Genomic DNA, 20096 nt, shown 5'->3' on the forward strand with positions numbered 1-20096 from the left:
TAATATTATTTCACACGTGAGCGAGAGGGACGGTACGATATTCGAACTTAGATTTTCATAGTTTTTGCAACTTGCAACACTGTGGTCGATCACAGATAACCAATTTTAAAGGAATTATAAGGTCGTTGGGTAAGCTAGAGCTATATTAATTAAATTTGAAATAATACAGGTTAGCCAACAAAACGTTTTTTTTTTTATTAAACTACATTATTAAAAAAAACCCAAACACCCACAAATAACCATCCACAGACTACTCATCCCCAATATTCCCCAACCAACCAATTACCCACCAGCCAACCAAATAAATCCCCGAACCAGCAGATTTCCAACCAAAAACCAACAACAGTGTACGTAAAAGCAACATTTTTAATGCATATGTATCTATCTAAGAAAATAATTTATTGATTTATGATGGCAAACAAAATAATTTCGTTAAATACATCTCATTTTCATAACTTAACATAACCGTTTTGACTTTCAGGTCAACAATGTTGATTGCTGACAAATCGGTTCTCTGGTCCAAGTAACCTAAACCAATTCATCAGACACCGTAACACCAATATCTAAGTTCTTCGGATCGAAGTTTTCCAAAATCCAGGAACTTAAAATTTTCGTATTATATATAAGGATAAGTATGCAACTGGGCTTAGGTTGTACCAGCCATTGTGACAACAAATAGCTTAAAAGAAAGATTGTTTTTGTTGTGAGAATTATCCTGTTAGAATGGGAGTTCCGAAGTTCTTCAGGTATACCAGTGAAAGGTACCCTTGCCTCAATGAGCTGGTCAAACAATATCAGGTTAGTTGTTGATTTTTTTTGTTTGTAGGTATTTCAAAATGTGCTCTGCTAATGTTCCATGGTCCGCCTAAAGCAAAGGGGGTCCCATATATAACTTTAACACTCTAACCTAACCTAAACTAACCTATGTAGTGGGGACCCCCTTTGCTTTAGTCCAACCTGTTCCATATGTAATTAGTACACAATATTAAAAAAAAAACATCTTGAATGAACTGCGTTCAATTACTCAATTAATTAAGTACTTGAAAATATTAGTGATTATGTATTGAAATTCACTAATATTTTTTGATTGTACCTTATAGATTAGGAATATTGAGTCCAAAAGATGCAATGTGGACTAGATCTATGACCTAAATTGACTGTGGCGCACTATCATTTTACTGTACATCATAAATAGCAAAATAAAAATAAATAAGCCCTAAAGCCATATTATTTTGCCTTTTTTAGTCTAACACATAGTTTAAAAACTGAAAATATATGTTGACTCACCTACTTGTACAAAATCATTGTGAAACAAATTTTTGCGAAATATTATTTTCTTTGACATTCTAATTCCGCACAGTACAATACAAATACAGGAATGCAATTACGATGCCAAATTATGTATGTGTAAATTAAAATTCGCTCAACAATTTATTGGCATGCCCCACCATACAAATTTATATAGGAATATCAGGTGTGTGGATGTTTACAATATTATTTTTTTACTGTTTTTTTTTTTGTTTTTTTAAAGAGCCGTGGTGGCCTAGTGGTTTGACCTATAGCCTCTCAAACAGAGGGTCATGGGTTCAAACCCCGGCTCGCACCTCTGAGTTTTTCGAAATTCATGTGCGGAATTACATTTGAAATTTACCACGAGCTTTGCGGTGAAGGAAAAACATTGTGAGGAAACCTGCACAAACCTGCGAAGCAATTCAATGGTGCGTGTGAAGTTCCCAATCCGCACTGGGCCTGCGTGGGCACTATGGCCCAAGCCCTCTTGTTCTGAGAGGAGGCCTGTGCCCAGCAGTGGGACGTATTTAGGCTGGGATGATGACTGGCTTTTAGTCATGGTTTCACTGGCATGAATCATACATTTGGCAGCATCCTAGAAAAGCCATTCAAACATCATAATAATGTCTGAACGGTTTTAGATGCAACTTGGCATTCTTTATGGTGGACAAAGATCTGGGTTATGACATAGTATACTTAGGGCCTCTTTCACCACTTGTTGATTAACTTTATGTGTCAGATAAAAGTAATGTCAAACAAACCAAACAGAGACGGCATCTCAGACTTAAAGCTAGTAGACAAGTGGTGAAACAGGCCCTTAATATTCTGGTAATGTGTATCTGTTGGATAACATTTTAATGTCAAACAAGAATCTAGGACACTGTCTATAATAATGGGGTAGCTTAACCTCATAAGTCCTAGTGTACTTCACAAAATACAAATGAATTAAGAATAACTGCTGAATCTACTAAGTACAAATTTTTCAATGAAATGTAAACTTTTATTGAAATGGTTTCCAAAATCACAAAACCAAGAGAACTTTTGGTTTGGTTTGTAAAACTATGTATGTATGTACATGGTAAAAAAGGTCAGGAACTCAGGACTAAGGTTAAAATAACATAAAATTAAAAGATACAACACACACAAAAATACCAAACATGTTACAAACACCTTAAAGTTTTTAATATATTCCAGATACCAGACTTTCGACAACATGTATTTAGATATGAATGGTATCATCCACAACTGCTCCCACCCTGACGACTCAAACCCTCACTTCCGTATTACTGAAGAGAAAATATTCCAAGATATATTTCACTACTTAGGAATATTGTTCCAAATCATCAAGCCGAAGAAGCTGTTCTTCATGGCTATTGATGGAGTCGCTCCCAGGGCTAAGATGAACCAGCAGAGAGGGAGAAGGTAAGCAATTTCAACTGTGAAGATTTTTTTTATCTCTATCCTGTGGGAACTATGCAATTTTTCTGGGAAAAATCTCTAATGCAAATAGGCTATTTGCATCTGCTAAACAGTTTGGTTGATGCAAAAGTTGTATGTATTTGCTAGCCCGGCTTATTTATTATAATACTAGCTTTTGACTGCGGCTTCGCCCGCGTGGAATTCGGTTATCGCGCTCCGTTCCCTCGGGAACTGTGCATTTTTCCGGGATAAAAAGTAGCCTATGTCACTCTGGACCATAAACTATGTGTTGCTCCGTTTCGACGTGAAAGACGGACAAACATACAAACACACACACTTTTGCATTTATAATAGTAAGGATTAATAAGAATATGCTTACTAACTACAATCACAAATTATGTATAACTGTATGGATACTGATTGACTGTATTGTTACAGATTTAGATCTGCCAGGGAAGCAGAAAAATTAGAAGAAGAGGCTAAAGCAAAGGGTAAGGAAAGCAAATTCAAAACCGAGTCTAGATATGAAAACTAAATTGAAACATGATTTACACATGATTACTTTGACGTTGCAGCGGCTGTAGTCGCCAGTAAACTGAAACAGGGAATGTTTGTTTAGCAAAAGCTGAATAACCTACTAATATACAACACAACCAAACTAAACTTGCACTTCGCACTTAGCAAGAACAGTTAAAAAATGTAATATTCAACACATAGGAGAGGAAATTTGGTAAGACGCGTATCGGCGACAAAGAATGAAAGCTGCTAATGCTAAAATTTTCGTCTCCTATTTGTTGAATTTTTAAATTATTGATCTGTTCTTGTTAAGTGCGAGGTGCAAATTTAGCTTCGTCGTGTTATAAATGCGAGTTTATTAGTATACATGTTGTGTGTTTGTGTGTAAGTTTGTTACTCCTAAACACTAAAACGGCTGGTCGGATTTTGGTTGAAATTTTATTAAGCTGGCATCTGGAATAACCTCTAAGTATAGAGGCATAACGGCTGTCAGACTTGGGCTTGCACGCAAAAAGCATTCCAAAAACTAGTGAGCTGTCAGAGAGGAATGGAGAGAAGCATGCTAGGTTACAACCTGCGGCACAGAAAGCGAGCAATTGATATAAGGAAGATAACCAGGGTCGAGGATGTCAACGAAAAGACAAGGATGCTGAAGTGGAAATGGACCGGTCATATGATGCGAGATAAGGGAGAAAAATGGTCGACATTGATTACAGACTGGACTCCATTGATTCTTTCGTGGACTCAACGTTATAATGCAAAAAGAAAAAGAGGCCGTCAAAGAAAAAGATGGGCAGATGACCTGAAAAAAGTTGCAGGACCATTATGGGCAAGATTAGCAAGACAAAGAAACAATTGGAAAGAACTGGAGGAGACCTTTGTGTCACAAGGACACGCTGAAAGTGACTAACTTATAAAAGCAAATATTGTAAATAATCCGTTCTCAGCAATAAAGGCTTTTTGATTTGATTTTGATAGAGACATAAAATTGTGCATGGTTGTTTGTTATAATAATCCTTTCATTACACCAAAAAAAAATGTTTACTAATTATTTGTTTTACAAATGTAAACTAAATGGCCAAATGCATTTTATTCTGGAACTGTGAATAAAGCATTGGTCGTTAAATTTGAATAAAGACTATAACATGTATAATTTTTGAGAGTTCTCATGGGAATTAAATATAATCCCTCAATAACAACAATTTAACTACCAGTTCTAAAAACTTGCGTGTGCGAAGCCAAGGTTAAAGTCTAGTCTCCAACATTATTTTACAGGTGAGGTTCTACCCACTGAGAAACGGTTTGACAGCAACTGCATCACACCGGGCACGGTGTTCATGGCCCGTCTCCACCAACAGCTGAGGTACTTTGTCAAGCACAAGATGTCCACCGACCCACTGTGGAGCAAAGTGAAGGTCATACTCTCCGGCCATGAGGTGAGATTAATTATCATGGGACACTTGACACTAAACCGGTAATTACACTAAGTCGTTCGCCGCATGCTTTTTGGTAACGCCAGAGACAATTTTGGTAACGCAGGACCAAAGTGTGGGTAAAATAGTTGATTGGCCCATCTGTGTCCGGTTTTGGTTTTCATTCTAAATACTGGTTTGCATTTGACTAATAAAAGTTTATTTTTCAGACGCCCGGCGAGGGTGAGCATAAGATAATGGACTACATCCGCTGGGCGCGATCGCAGCCGGACTACGATCCAAACACGCGGCACTGCCTGTACGGGCTCGACGCTGATCTCATTATGCTGGGCATGTGCACCCATGAGCCGCATTTTGCTCTGTTGAGAGAGGAGGTACGTTATAAAATATTTTGTTGACCACTGGCTATTGCAAGCCGGTGCGGCCAAGTGGTTTGACCTATGGTCTATCAAGCAGAGGATCGTGGGTTCAAACCCCGGCTAGCGCCGCCGAGTTTTTCGAAATTCATGTGCGAGATTACATTTGAAATTTACCACGAGCTTTACAGTGAAGGAAAATAGCGTGAGGAAACCTACACAAACCTGCGAAGCAATTCAATTTTCAAGAAACTACACCCCAAGCCCTCTCATTGAGGGAAGCTTAGCTTATAGGCTGGGATGATGATTATGAGTATGATAATAACATTATAAGCTATCTGTATGCCAAATTTTATCTAAATCCATTTAGCTTTCTGTGTACGTAATGGAGTAGTAAACGTACTGTCAACACCAAACACCGTTGCTATGCTAATCTATTTAAATTTAATCATATACATACATTAATTATACAGCCGCTGTTTTGCAATGAAAGTTAAACGTGATTAATTCTGCAATACAATGTCAACGCTTAGAAAAGAATTTTAACAGTTGACATTGTATTGCAAAATGACAGTGAGTTGACTCAGTATTGCATACCAGCGTCCTAAACAGCAAAAAGTTAGCTAGTTTCTATCACGCAAAAATGACATCTAGGAGTATCTTTATTTTTCCAATGATTTAACTATCTATGTACCAAATTTTATCCAAATTTAAACATGAAATATGACAGGCAGACACAAACTCACACATCACGTAATTAATACTTAATTAACACACAAATGTTTTCTCCCACAGGTGAAATTCGGCAAAACGACGCAACGCGCCACAAGCCCCGAAGAGACCAATTTCTACCTCCTCCACTTGTCGCTCCTTAGAGAATATCTACAGCAAGAATTCATCGATATAAAAGACAAGCTGCCGTTCCAGTATGATATAGAGAAAATTGTGGATGACTGGGTACTTATGGGATTTTTGGTGGGCAACGATTTTATACCGAACTTGCCCAATATGCACATTAGTAATGATGCTATGCCTCTGCTGTATAAGACGTATATGGCCGTGTTACCTACTTTAGATGGTGAGTGCACTTTATTTTTGTGACAACACTAACTATATAAATATCAGGGGGCACTTGAGACATATTGACATAGTCCCATATTAAGCAAAGCTTGTGCTAAGAGTACTAGGTAACGGATAAATAAATACTTAAATAAATATTGAACACCCAAGACTCGAGAACAAACATATAAGTATTTTTATACAGATATATGCCGAAGCCAGAGGTTGAACCCGGGACCTCAAGCTTGGTAGTCAGGTTTTTAGTACACTGAGCTATCCGGACGTCAAAACAACATTTTTAGCGTACAAAACTTGGAGCGCGCACTAGTATATAGAAAGGCATCGATTATTAAATTTATCGATATAAATAGGATCTACTTACTTGTTTTTAAAATTTGCCCCCTAAATTTCGATGTCTGATCATTACTCAATTAATGGGGATTAATCCATGCATCAATCATCCAATCATCATAATCGATGAAGCTTTTAATGGTTACATAACGGGTATCAACTTTCACAGGGTACATAAACGAGGCGGGCGACTTAAACTTAGCTAGATTTGAAGTGTTCATGCAAGAACTTGCCAAGATAGATAAGGAAAAGTTCCAGGACACCTATGCCGATCTAAAGTATTTTGAAGGAAAGACCGGCAGGCGCCCTAATGCTAATGAGAGGAGAGAGGTAACGTTTTGAATTACATATTGCTAATAATAATGAATATGCATGAAATACAATTTTTCTCTTAATTAACTTAATGTAGTACAAAACTTGAATAATATGAATAACGTAAAAAACAATTTTAATTTTTTTATATTTTCATTTTTTTTTTTATATTTTGAAAATTCTTCCCCATCTCGGTTTGTTAAACAATAATGATATACATATATGAATAAAAAAAGTTTGCGTATTGAGTTGACGCGTCGTGAAAAGAGACTAGCCTTTTTTCTTATTTTTCAATAATGATTTCACTAAATGAAACTTGAGCCTTGTTCTGATAGTTTAAAAAAATGTGTTCCAGTATAAACCAAACAACGACGACACATTTAACGTGAACGTCGACGATATAAAAGCGAACAAGCCGGATGATGAATTGCAGGCGCTCATCAACGCCACTCAGGACATGGTAAGCGTGGAACTTCACATTTGCGTCGAGGGCTACATTATAGCTTAACCTTTTGAACGCCACGGTCGGCCACAGACGACAAAAAAAAAATTTCGGAAAATCGCTCCATAGGCGCCACGATGATTTTCAGCTGTCGCGTTTTGCCGACCGTGGCGGTCAAAGGGTTAAACCACACATACGACGGTAGCGGGTCGGGTCGGGATTGCGGTGGGTCTATTTACCAGAGATGCGACGGATAGTTGTTTGGCCGGATACCGGATATCTTGAAGACTTGTGTGGTTTAAGCTTTAATCTGTCATCTCCCAGGATAATAGGATCGAAGGATTTTGGGCACAAATTTGTGTCTCTGGGAGAGGACAGGTTAAAGCTTGGTTTACCTGTCACTGATAAACTCTATGATTAAAATTCTGTATGTTTGTCCTATAGTTCTTCGATGACGTTGAAAATGACGCAGAAGAATATGAAGAAACAAGTGATGGTAAATAATTAATCTTGATCAAATAAATTGATTTACATATATCGATTAATTTAGACATTAATTAATAGTCTTATTTGATGACATTACGTTTTGCAGAGGAGGCTACGTTCGAGATGGAATTTATTCTCCATAAAAAAGATTATTATATGAATAAGTTAGATTATTCTGCCGTTACCGAGTAAGTTTAAGAGTAATTAAAAAAAATTGGCTTCTTAACTGTAACTAAAAAGAGAGAAATCAAAGTTTTACCTTTTAAAAAATATAAAGTAAATATGCTTATTATTTTTTTGAGGTTGGTGCCTGTGTACAGTAGTTACCTGCCCTAGCAAATATTTATTTTAAATCAAGGCTAGCACCAACCTCAAAAAAAGTTGTTGGCGTACCTACTTTAGATTAAAAAAAACTTTTGTTTCTCCGATTTTATTTAGTTTGAAAGTCTTTATTTCTTGTCTTTTTTTGTTTTTAGAGTTCATGATATAGGACTATTGTAATTACAAACATTTCCTTTCAGGGACGTGCTAGCTAGCCAGGCAGAAGGCTACGTCCGAGCTATACAATGGAACTTGTTCTATTACTACAAGGGGTGTCCCTCCTGGTGTTGGTACTACCCCCACCACTACGCACCCTATATCTCAGATATAAAAGGTTTCAAGGACCTCAAGATTGAATTTGAGCTGGGAGAACCTTTCAAACCGTTTGAGCAGGTTAGTTGTTACGCTAATCTTTGTCAAAAAAAGTTTATTAATTGTAATATTCATGCACAACAAGTTTTGTCAGGTAACTAAAAATTAATTGCGAATTCCAACAACAGTCTCCTTCAAAGACGATTTTCTCTATTGCGTATGTCTGGCCCCAACCCGATCCACATCCGGTAAAGAAATAATGAAACTAGCTGTTTTCCACAACTTCGTTTGTATTCCGTGGAGACCTATGCCATGCCGAATAAAAATAGTATGCTTTACTAAAGGGCTGTTTCACCACCCATTGATTAATTTTATTTGACGGATAAATGTGATGCCGTCTCCGTCTATTCGAACAAAACAAACAGAGATGGCATCACATTTATTCGTCAGATAAATTTAATCAATGGATGGTGAAACGGGGTAAGTCTATGCCTGCTGCTGTAAGCCGCCTCAAAATGGCCGCCACGCATCCGGCTCTGCGCAAACAGAGACAATTTAGATACACGCATAGCACACACAAACATTTTCGTCCGACGGGCGTCCGATGGTGCCGCGAACATATCGGTGTCGGCTCCGATATCCGATATCGGGCCGGACAATGTGAGAGACAGGTACATATTTCATACATTTTACTTGCCGTTTCTCAATCGTTTATCGTCGTCCGATACCGATATCGGATCGGATAATGTGAAAACGCTCTTAGGCCGCCTGGTTGCTTTGGAAAATCCCTATATAATAATCATTTTGTTATTTTTATTTCAGCTTCTAGCAGTATTACCGTCGGCGAGTAAACACTTGCTGCCCGCGCCATTCCACGATTTGATGACCGACGAGGATTCGGCCATAGTGCACTATTACCCTATCAACTTCGAGACCGATTTGAACGGGAAGAAAAACGACTGGGAGGCGGTGGTGCTTATACCCTTTATTGATGAGGTGAGAATTTAGTGTAAGAACGATGAACGGGTATTGGTTGTAGCGGGCTGTTTTCCGCAACTCGACCACTTAGAGCCCGCGCACACAGGCAGCGGTCAGGAGTTCCGAGTTCCGAGTTCCGCGTTCGGCGTTCATTAGAATGTACCGAGTCTAGCACAACAACGCACACAGCGGGCAGTCTGACCGCGGCGGTCAAAGCGGAACGTCGCGTTCCAAGAGTTCTTTTCCCGCCGAGACAGGGAACGCCGGAACGCCGCGATGTCTGAGTTAGCAAACACGGAAAAATTGATTGAATTGGTTAGGGAAAGGAGTTTATATATGATTTAAGTAATAAAGACTATAAAAACCGCGACAAAAAAGCTGAAGCTTGGCTTGAAATTGCCACAGCTGCTAAGCTCCACAAGAGCAATAATTCTTCATCGGATGACGAACTTTCTAGTGACATGTTGCATGTGCAAATACCCAAACGAAACTATGTAGAACGCGAGAATTTGCACGCCGCTTGTGTGCGTTGGAACTCTTGGGCGGTCAACGGTCACTAGAACGCAGAACTCTGACCGCTCTCTGTGTGCGCAGGCTCTTCATCCCAGCCTATATACGTCCCACTGCTGGGCACAGGCCTCCTCTCAGAACAAGAGGGCTTGGGCCATAGTTCCCACGCGGGCCCAGTGCGGATTGGGAACTTCACACGCACCATTGAATTGCTTCGCAGGTTTGTGCAGGTTTCCTCACGATGTTTTCCTTCACCGCATAACTCGTGGTAAATTTCAAATGTAATTCCGCACATGAATTTCGAAAAACTCAGAGGTGCGAGCCGGGGTTTGAACCACGACCCTCTGCTTGAGAGGCGATAGATCAAACCACTAGGCCAGCGCAGGCTCTTAGTGCGCCTATTTTGCGTGATTGGCTGTAGGCACTATTGAAGTAGGTACTATTGAGGTACTGTCATACTGGGCGCTCGGGCTACAACTCGGTAACCAGCGTTTTCCCAGAGGACCGAGCTAGATCGATTTTTCATTCCCGAAAATGTGTGTGAATGTAGGGGTTACATACCAAATTTCATTGTAATGGTTGGAGCCGTTTCCGAGATCGTTGTCTCCGTTCCCGTTACAAGAATTCCTGTTCGTTTCCGTTTTCTGTTACTCGGTATAAGGTTATTAAGAGATGGTGAATACAATCGTGAACGTCAGCGCGTTAGACAATACGACCTCCGTTATAGTATAATGAAGTAAAATTATTGATAAACATTCTATTTGATACTGTAACATTTGTTTTAGGTAAATCTCCTATCGGCAATGGCGCCGTGCTACCAACGGCTGACGGAAGAAGAACTTAACAGGAATACCCACGGGCCGATGCTAGTATATAATTGGACTGCGGAAAGCTTGGGTAAGCGTTTTTTCCCTGATTAAAAAAATGTATTTTCCTTTCAATGTATTGTTATATTATATCATATCAGATTCTCAAAATAACAATTCAGCAAATGCGAAATTCGATACAAAAAGTCGTGTGCACGGCGAGGGTAGAAAAAAGATATTTGAATCCAGAACTCTTGGTTTATCCAGCAAGTATTATTTTTCAAACATCATACACAAATTAGGGGCTGTTTCACCATCCATTGATTAGTGTTAACTGACGGTTAAATGTGATGCGTCTCCGTCTATTCGAACAAAACAAATAGAGACAGCATCACATTTAACCGTCAGTTAACACTAATCAGTTGATGGTGAAACATTAGTCTTTCAAATTATACAATACAATACAATAACTCTTTATTGCACACCAAAATAGTAAGCAGTACAGAAAATAGGTGAAATTATACTTTGCCTTTGAGACGATTTGTCCTCACTTTGTTAATTGCAGGCACCGTAGAAGCCCCGGAATACTTCCCGGCCATACAGGAGTGCCACGCCCTAGAGGGACCCATATACAGGCGGGAGTTGGACGTGCCATTGCACATACTCAAACGTGGGATGCTGCCCAACGCGAAACGGGACATGCTGTACCCAGGGTTCCCCACTATGAGGCATTTGAAATATAAGGTCAGTATAGTATAGTAAAGAGGGTAAGGTGTCGTGAATAATATTTAAAAAGCTTAGCTAATATTTTTTGTCTGGCATCTATTCAAATATACGAGTAGTTTACGGGTGTCAGCGCTGAAAGTGTCTGGCAAAAGTGATTTCTAATATCATTCCGAATAAAATAATATAAAAGTTGAATTTTATGTTATAATGATTTTGAGGTACAATTTTATACACCTTTACTAACTGCCAAAGGCACCGATTACCCGAATTTCACGAAAAATAGTTGGAGATTGTTCTGGCCTGTATTTTCTTTCAGCTTTTATAAAATAACGAATGTCTGGCCGTCGCAGGCTCTTGGTGCATTATAATAAAGTACACCTATTTCCTAAATATTGTTCTCAGACGTACCTGAAGAAGTGCAAAGTGAAAGTGTTCGACCAGCCGTCTCGCAACGAGAACACGATGGTGGAGTTGATAAGGGAGCGCGCGGAGCCACCCCTGGAGAATGTGGCTCAGGACTTGCTGGGCAAAGTTATCTGGGTCGGGTGGCCGCACCTCACTAAAGCCAAGTGAGTTAATTATTAAACATCCACCAATAGATTTGCATGAAATCTGCGCTTCTCTTCAGTGGACAGGGAGTTGGTACCTAGCTTTAAAAATATACAAAACCAGGAAGCAGAGCGGGGAAACATCCGCAATCGGAGAACCTCCGCGAATGGAAAAACAGTCGGCAACTCCCCTCTGCAATACCTTTTCGCTCCGCTCCACTATTTACAGGGTGTCCACTTTCTGGAAAGTGAGGGAAAAGTCAGGGAAGCTCAAGGTGGCCAGGGAAAGTCATAGAAAATCAGAGAAATTTACTAGAAATCCAAAAAGTCAGGGAAAAAACTCGTGATTTCCCAAAACTTAGCTCTTTTGACACCAGTCTTTCCAGCTCTGGGCGACGTATTTAAGAGATGGCACCATAAAAACAGCAGTGAATTCCCATCATCGGGTCTAGCTTAGTATCTCGGGCAGTAAAAAAACCATATAACCTGCTTTAAAATGTACATGATTGGTCAAGGAAATTTAGAAATGTGGTCAGGGAAAAGTCAGGGTTTTTTTTTAGGATTTGCTCCGCTCTGCTGCCTCGCTCCGCTCCAGTGGATAGGCAGCCTAAGGAGCCTCAGAACTTGCTGGGCTTAATTGACAAACATCTTTACAAACGTAGAATAGGATATAGGGGGCCTATTGCAATGAAAATCGTCATTTTGTTCCTGTGCCACAAACCGTCTGACCTCCCAAATTGTATGGCGTAATTTGTGGATGGCAGTGACCCCTAGTATGATAGCCAATGATAGGATTTTAATTTAATTTTCACCTCTCATGCTCGTAAAATTGGTATTTATGCTGGATGTAGCCGACATAAAATTAATTTTTATGCTCTAGTGCATAAAGTGTTTGTCTAAGACCAAGGTAATCAGGTGTCGACAGCTACAAACAAAAAAGTTTCTTATATATTTTTTTTATTTTTTATTTTTTTTTATGTAAAACTAAAAATCAATCAAAATAAATCAGTAAAACTAAAAAAATATAATTATATAGCAATGCATGAAAAATAAAAGGTACCTAGTAAGTGAATAACTGTTTCCACTGTTGCTACTCGTATTTAATTTCCTCTCAACCGAAGTGAAAAGCAGAGTGTAAAACTCGAGCATTGCACCCATTTTCCCCTCGACGCGCCGGCTCGGGTGGCTATATGACCGCTTCGAGTAAAATGACTCGTTTTAAGCTCTTGTTGTACAATCTACTATTTTTGTTTTAGGGTTATATCAGTGTCCAACGAAAAGATGCGCCTCCACCATATAGACAAGCAAAATAATAACGTGAATGGTGTGGCCAGTTACAGCACTGAGGCTAACTCGGGCAACTTGCACCGACAATGGATATCTGAGAGGTCTACTATTGTAGAACAGTAAGTACTCGTTACAAATTTAATTTATTGATCAGTTTTATTGATTGAAGCGAGTTCACTTCGTATGCAAGGGTGTATTGACATGTGTGTATGCAAGTATGTATGACAATGAGGGCTATCGCGTATGAATTCGCCGCTAGAGGCGCTAGTGTAGCGAGAGGTCTCCGAAATGTCAAATGTCACTGTTTTTGGGTGAGCTACGCGGGTTTATTTATAATTAGAATAATTTCGAGAGTATTTTGCAATACCTGAAATTAATTATAGCAAATATGCGTTACGGGGTAATGAATATAATGTGTTTTTTTTTGCTTTCGGAAACCTTTGTCCTCCCTTTTTTCCGAACAAAACGGGACTACGCAAAACTGTGGCATGCTCGATATTTTTATGGTACGGTTTTAAGGTATTAAATGTGATTTTAATGTAAATATTGTTTTCACGCCCGTATTACAAACGACCACTATACTTCAGGCAGGAACTTTGTCTACAGTGGCGCCAACTGGTGAGCGCGAAAACGGTAGCTCTCATTGGAATATTGCTTTGATTTTTATTTTGCTTCGCAGTAAGTTTTTTTTTTTCAATTATAATGAAACTAGACGAAACCTTGAAATTTAGTAACTTGATTATTTATGGCACCACGCTGCCACCATAACAGATGAGATGTTAGATGTTTAGTCTAACATCTGGTAGCATAGCAAACAGTTGTGTTGCTCAGAAGATAAGCTCTGGTTGAGTTCGAAACGCGTCGGTGTGGTGATAGATGGGTTTGTGTAATTTGTGTGTGTTCTTGCAGTATTGAGGTGGAGGAATTGCATGAACACACATTTGTTGCATAAACGTAGCTATCATAAAGTCGCGGCTGGGCAAAGTTATTCATCTGTTCTTTGATCATTATGGACCTCCGCAAAGTAACGCCTGATTCAATAAATTATATATCGTGAAGCGCGCATCACGTAATGATTTAGGATGGAGTTTGATACCCAACCCAGCAATGTTTTACTGCATTTTAATGTAATCTAGTTTTGGTATTATTTAGGAAATATAAAACGGAATAATGAGGGCTAAGAGACAGGCGAAATATCGCTAGATGGCGTTAGTATCGTGAGATTTTTTGACGTTACGGTCTTGCTTGCAATTGTCTAATAACTAAATGAGCCAATTGCAAGCAAGACCACAGATATAGATTACACTAGGTTACGCAAATGCATCTACTTCGCGTGTCCGAACCCCGACCAAACGTCGGGGTTGGCCCCATAAAAAGACTGACCGCTAACTGACTAATGATGAGTAGTGACTGACTCGAGCCCCGCGGCGCGGGCGGGCGGCGCATTTGAATCGGGGAATTCACATTGCTAATTCGCTCTTGAGACGTCACAGTAGATATAAAAAAGTGACACGGTTGGTTTTCATACAGATTGAGATGTTTGTGTTATCTAGTGTAATCTATATCTGTGAGCAAGACCGTAACGTCAATAAAACCTCACGATACTAAAACCATCTAGCGATGTCTTTTAGTGTTTTTATGCATGCTAGCCATCTCTGCTCTGTAAAAGCGAAATCTTACAGTTTGATTTTTTCAATGCCAAATTACTGGCTTTTCACGATATACAGGCCCGACCTAAAAGTGTGAGAACCGCTGTTAAACTCTAGTTCCTACCTTTAGGTTAATTACCTATGTCAATTCTTACGTAATGTACTTTAAATTGGCAAATAAAATATTTTTCATTTTCATTTTTCATATTTCGCCTGTCTTTTAGCCCTCGTTGATTTACATGTAGTTATTTTTCTATTGGTGTTTTTTTACTGTATTGTGTGTTCAATGTGCTTTCTTTTTACAGCAATCAGAATCGTCTCGGGATAGAATTAGGAAATGTTAGTATAATTGTTCACGCTGTTAATCTAAAAGGTGAGTTACATACACACATTAACTAAAATGTGCATAAGTCTTATGAACAAATAATAGTTGATTATTTGGGTACCTATCTAAGTTTTAAATACCGACATTAGGGACTCTTGGGGTGGCTAAATCTCATATGTACGCCAGCAATGTCTCTGCAGGATGGTACTCTTCAATAGTTAATGGTATAGACTTATGGATATGTAGTTTGGATGACAATGCAAGCACAGCCAACAACAAATAGCCGGTAAAAAGCTTGTTTGTATTCAAAATTCAATTAATGACAAGTTATTCAACATCGATTTAAAAATATGGTATCTCACACTACGGTTTCCACTATACTTAAACCTTTTAAGTAATTAACTACATTTAAATAAAATAACGTCAATTGGTCTTAAATATGGAAATTCTGCCAATAAACTGTCTGTAGTGTATTATTACAATAGTAGTAAAATGTTTAAAATCCTTGAATGTGCCAAATCTGTATACTGAAGTTTGTTTACATTAGTTAATTATCTAAACTTTTCAAAGTATAGCTTGAGGTCCCTGGTTCGATTCCCGCTCGGGACAGATATTTATATGAAAAATACGAATGTTTGTTTTGGAGTCTTGTGTGTTTAATTTGTATTTAAGTATGTTTATCCGTTGCCACATCCATATCCATAACACAATTTAAGCTTGCTTCGGAACTAGTTCAATCTGATGTCTGTTATATTTATGTCCCTTCGCAGGTTACAAATACCTTATTCAAGACAACGTCCAAATGGTGCTGGAGCCGGAATGGTGCAGCATACCCTGCGGCTACGCGTACCAAGCCGTGGTGGCGGACGTCCGGGAGCACGTGATACAGGAGGCGGGCAAGTTCTCCACGCCACAGGAGGCCTATCCGCCCGGGGATAAGGTGTTCCTGCTGACCGCTGGACAGTATTACGGGTGCATGGCTCAGGTAACTGTCCTCATCTATCTATCTATTTATCTTCTTCTGTTCCTATACAACAGTATGTGACTGACTGACTGACTGACTGACAGAACGCACACCCTCAGGCTTCGTTTGCACTAGAGATGGCGAGCAATGTGTTTTTCATGGACCAATATAAACACTTCATTCACCTATTGACTCTGTGCACGACATCAGCGCCACCTATCGTCCGCAACTTTGCTGGCTTTGAGGCTCGACGTTTTGAAATTTCATCGCGACATTGTGACAAAAATCAAACTTATCACGTATTCATTTATAATACAAAATTACTGTGATACCGTGGTTTGAGTAAACAAAGGGTTGTGAATTCATTTTAGTTCATTAAAGTTGAATGAGGTAAGTAAAATTTATTCAAAAGGTGTGTTTTATTTTGGTTATGTCAGGGCTTGTTTACTTCATGTTTAGTTGTACTTTTACTGTAAAACAAAAAGATAAAGCTACTTTAATGGTTTCTTCAAATAATAGTGAACATATATAATTATTCTTGTATCAATATCGTTTTCAGATCAAAATGAGTATCATTTTGTAGACCGGTTTTGTCAGTTCACTCAATACCAAATTTCAACCACAAACCGTTCCAAAAGGAAAATTGTTTGAATCTGCTGGACATGTCCAGGATGTAGAGGATGGAGATTTATATGAGTATGACAGAGCCTACATTATTTCTACTTTTGGCCACTATGAGTGCTGCGATAGATTTCATTACCCCCACCTAGTACTTTGCACCCAGCCTATTCTCGCTCCGCTCAGCTGTTTCCACCAGGGCTGTGCTGTGCAATGATAGGTAAATGAAGCGTTTCATAAAAACACATTTCTCGCAACACATCCTCGCACATCTCTGGTGGAGACGCAGCCTAAACTACTTGTGCTAGAGACTTGAAATTTGGCATTCATGTACATTCACCAGCATTAATATCTGTCACAGCGGAGCGTGCAAAAATATCTGACACGTCCTTCCGGCCCTAGAAATAGAGTCGTATCAGATATTTATGCACGCTTGTTGTGTCAGATATTGGTGCTGGTGATTGTACCTGGAGTATCATAGAGGTGTACAGTCGCCTGCGTTAATATCTGCAACAGCGGAGCGTGCAAAAATATCTGACACGTCCTACGGGCCCTAGAAATAGAGTCGAATTCTGATACGCACTTTATGAACGCTTTGTTGTGTCATTGGTGCTGGCGACCGTACTAAGGAAGTATTTTTTGATAAACCCAAGGGATAGGGAAATATCTAAAATTTCTTTGTTTGTATGACTAATCTTTGAAACTACTGAGCCAATTTAAAAAATACTTCTCCTATACAAAGCTACACCATCCCTGATTGACATCGAGCTACTTTTTCTCCAAGAAAATACTTACTAAATTCGTACAATATAGAACTAAGCTAATTATTAATTATAAATTTCAGGCCTGATTTGAAAAAAATCTTTCACTAATAGAACCCTGTCTCTGTGTGATACTTAATTTTTTTTAAACTAGGTCATTAATCAGTTGCATACTTGTGTCCCGCGGGAACTTTAAACTTTTTTTTTAACGTTCTAAATGTTAAATTCACTCATTTCTATCCCCCGGGAAATTTAAACAGTAACAATTAGGCCACTCGTGTCTTAGAGAAATTAACTTCATTTGCCCTGTTGAATGTTATCTTCAAAGTTAAATGAATTCCTAAATGACACATTGTACACTTGGGTGCAAAGAAATCGAGCCACCCTTGCAAATTTTTACTTTTCCATGATAATACTTACGACCTAAAAAACATAGAAATCAACGTAATAATTGCAAGGGTGGCACGAATTCTTTGCTCCCAAGTATAGTTGTGCACGTTGTTTGTAGGTGGTGGATGCGGAAGCGGTCCGCAGCGGGCGCATCAAGGTGCAAGTGACAGAGAAAGCAGAACCGACGCCTGTTGTAAACGCCGCCATCGCGCCTTACCGGAGCGCCAACCACGCAGCCGCTTCTTGCGGTAAGAAACCAAATATAGCTGTCGGGAGATAGGATTGACATGATCAATGTGGACAAACAAGTGGGAATTGGGCAGTGAATGAAACTATACATGTACCTACTCTGTGACTATACCGAGCGGCAAAAAATGTGACCCACAAATGTATGCAGTAATAGATAATTTTGTATATTTTGGAGAACTAACTAAAAAGTTAACTATTGTGGTCAACATAAAACGGAATTCATTCAGTGAAATCTTTTTAATGCAATTATCACAATTCACATCAATTCATAGTTCCTGAGACTGTCTACTCTGGCCAGACTTCTTTTACAAAGTAACAATTTACGATCGCTTTTCCCGCGTCCAGATTTCAGGCTATGTCAAGCGCGCCACGCATGGCAACACTGCCGTTTCGTGTGATATTATGCCAATCCTGCATGTCAATGAATGGCCAATATTCATAATTCTACATAGTAATATTGCAGTGTTCGATAAAAGATCAGATATATTATTAATAACTACTTTGTTACAGGTATTTCAGCGCAGTTCTTGTCGAGAATAACGGGCGCCATTTTGGTGGTGACAGGCGAGAGAAACGACCTGCCAACTGAAACGCAGAACAAAGTTAATCTAGGGCTTAATTTGAAGTTTAACAAGAAGGTATTTTGCATAAACTCTCATTGGAAATTATGTCCAAAATATTTACTTATTTACGATTATCTCTTAAAAAAAACAGATTTACAAAAATGGTCATTTGACTGCTTAAAAATTGCTATTGGGGTTTATATGAGGTTTGGTTTCGTCTAGATAAAAATGATATCAAAGGATCACTTGACCATCTTATATTACAAATTAAGGACAGTAAAATATTCGACTAAGAGCATAGGGGCTTAGATAATACTTGAACTGTTCTACTTACGCTAGTTCTATAACAGAGTCCTTTCGATCCCGGCTGATACAATTGTGCGGGTTAATTAAATTTGAATTTTGACATGGATTGTACATAAGGTCCATCGTCGTAATTCTTACATTTGAATTTGACATGGATTGCATCATCAGCCAAGCAAGTGGTCTACCAATTTTTGAAACAAGTTCCTATCAAATGAATATGCCGCTAAAGTAGAACTTTGAAGTTGACAGAACTGGCATTATTGATGACATGCAAAAAACAGAAAAATGGTGCATCACTGGAATCGTACCCAGGTCCATATTCGTACTCGTTCATATCGCTACACAAACTGATGGTGCACTGGTGACCATCAGTGGTGTAGCGGTATAGCACGTTGTACGGATTACCGAGGACCTGGGTTCGATTCCAGTGATGTCTTATTTTTCTGTTTTTTCTGTGCATCTATATTCAGTTTGTATTTTCAATTTCGGGTTTACGGATGACCGTAAAAGTATAATTTGGAATTGAAATAAAAAATACAAAAAGATTCCAAAAAACCAATCTTAGCTAAGTAGAACTTTGAAGTTGACAGACACGTCTATTGGCATTATTGTTTTATGAAATGCAAACGATTATCAGCTTTAGGGTGGTACATATTTGGCTGATGGTACATAAAGTCCATAGTCGTAACTCTTTTCATACTCGGCTGGGTTCGAAAGGGCTATTATAATGACGATCTACCCACAGAACCAAGAGGTCTCCGGCTACACTCGCCGCTGCGGCATCGCCAGCACGTGGCTGTACTCTCAACGCTGCATCGACCTCGTCAAAGCGTATGAACGCCAGTACCCAGACCTGTTCGACAAGCTGGCATTCTCTATGCACAACGATATATTCTTCGAGAGCGATCTCTGGCCTAATGAAATGGGGTGAGTTATAATGAAGTTTTTTTTATTTATTATTCGACTGGATGGCAAACGAGCAAGTGGTCCCACAGATATAGATTACACTAGATAACGAAAACACCTCAATCTGTATGAAAACCAACCGTGTCACTTTTTTATATCTACTGTGACGTCTCAAGAGCGAATCTTGTGAATTCCCGATGTCCGCGCAAAATA

General features: G+C 39.0%; 1 protein-coding gene across 2 annotated transcripts in view; it reads left to right on the top strand.

Moving 5' to 3' along the window:
• The first annotated feature begins 230 nt into the window (after nt 1-230).
• The window catches only part of pcm (5'-3' exoribonuclease pacman), a 37556-nt gene continuing 17690 nt past the window's right edge, over nt 231-20096 (top strand). For both annotated transcript variants that reach the window (XM_074095624.1, XM_074095625.1), the window contains exons 1-22: nt 231-347; nt 482-798; nt 2485-2712; nt 3148-3200; nt 4501-4661; nt 4868-5032; nt 5810-6092; nt 6594-6754; nt 7092-7196; nt 7623-7674; nt 7771-7852; nt 8186-8378; nt 9120-9293; nt 10571-10682; nt 11157-11335; nt 11720-11886; nt 13122-13271; nt 15107-15174; nt 15897-16111; nt 17978-18107; nt 18619-18746; nt 19723-19904. In XM_074095624.1, coding sequence (XP_073951725.1) covers nt 776-798; nt 2485-2712; nt 3148-3200; nt 4501-4661; nt 4868-5032; nt 5810-6092; nt 6594-6754; nt 7092-7196; nt 7623-7674; nt 7771-7852; nt 8186-8378; nt 9120-9293; nt 10571-10682; nt 11157-11335; nt 11720-11886; nt 13122-13271; nt 15107-15174; nt 15897-16111; nt 17978-18107; nt 18619-18746; nt 19723-19904 — 3011 coding nt within the window. In that variant the 5' untranslated portion in view covers nt 231-347; nt 482-775. The remainder of the gene's footprint in view (nt 348-481; nt 799-2484; nt 2713-3147; nt 3201-4500; nt 4662-4867; nt 5033-5809; nt 6093-6593; nt 6755-7091; nt 7197-7622; nt 7675-7770; nt 7853-8185; nt 8379-9119; nt 9294-10570; nt 10683-11156; nt 11336-11719; nt 11887-13121; nt 13272-15106; nt 15175-15896; nt 16112-17977; nt 18108-18618; nt 18747-19722; nt 19905-20096) is intronic.

Source organism: Choristoneura fumiferana, chromosome 12 (assembly GCF_025370935.1).
Source record: "Choristoneura fumiferana chromosome 12, NRCan_CFum_1, whole genome shotgun sequence".
NCBI lineage: Eukaryota > Metazoa > Arthropoda > Insecta > Lepidoptera > Tortricidae > Choristoneura > Choristoneura fumiferana.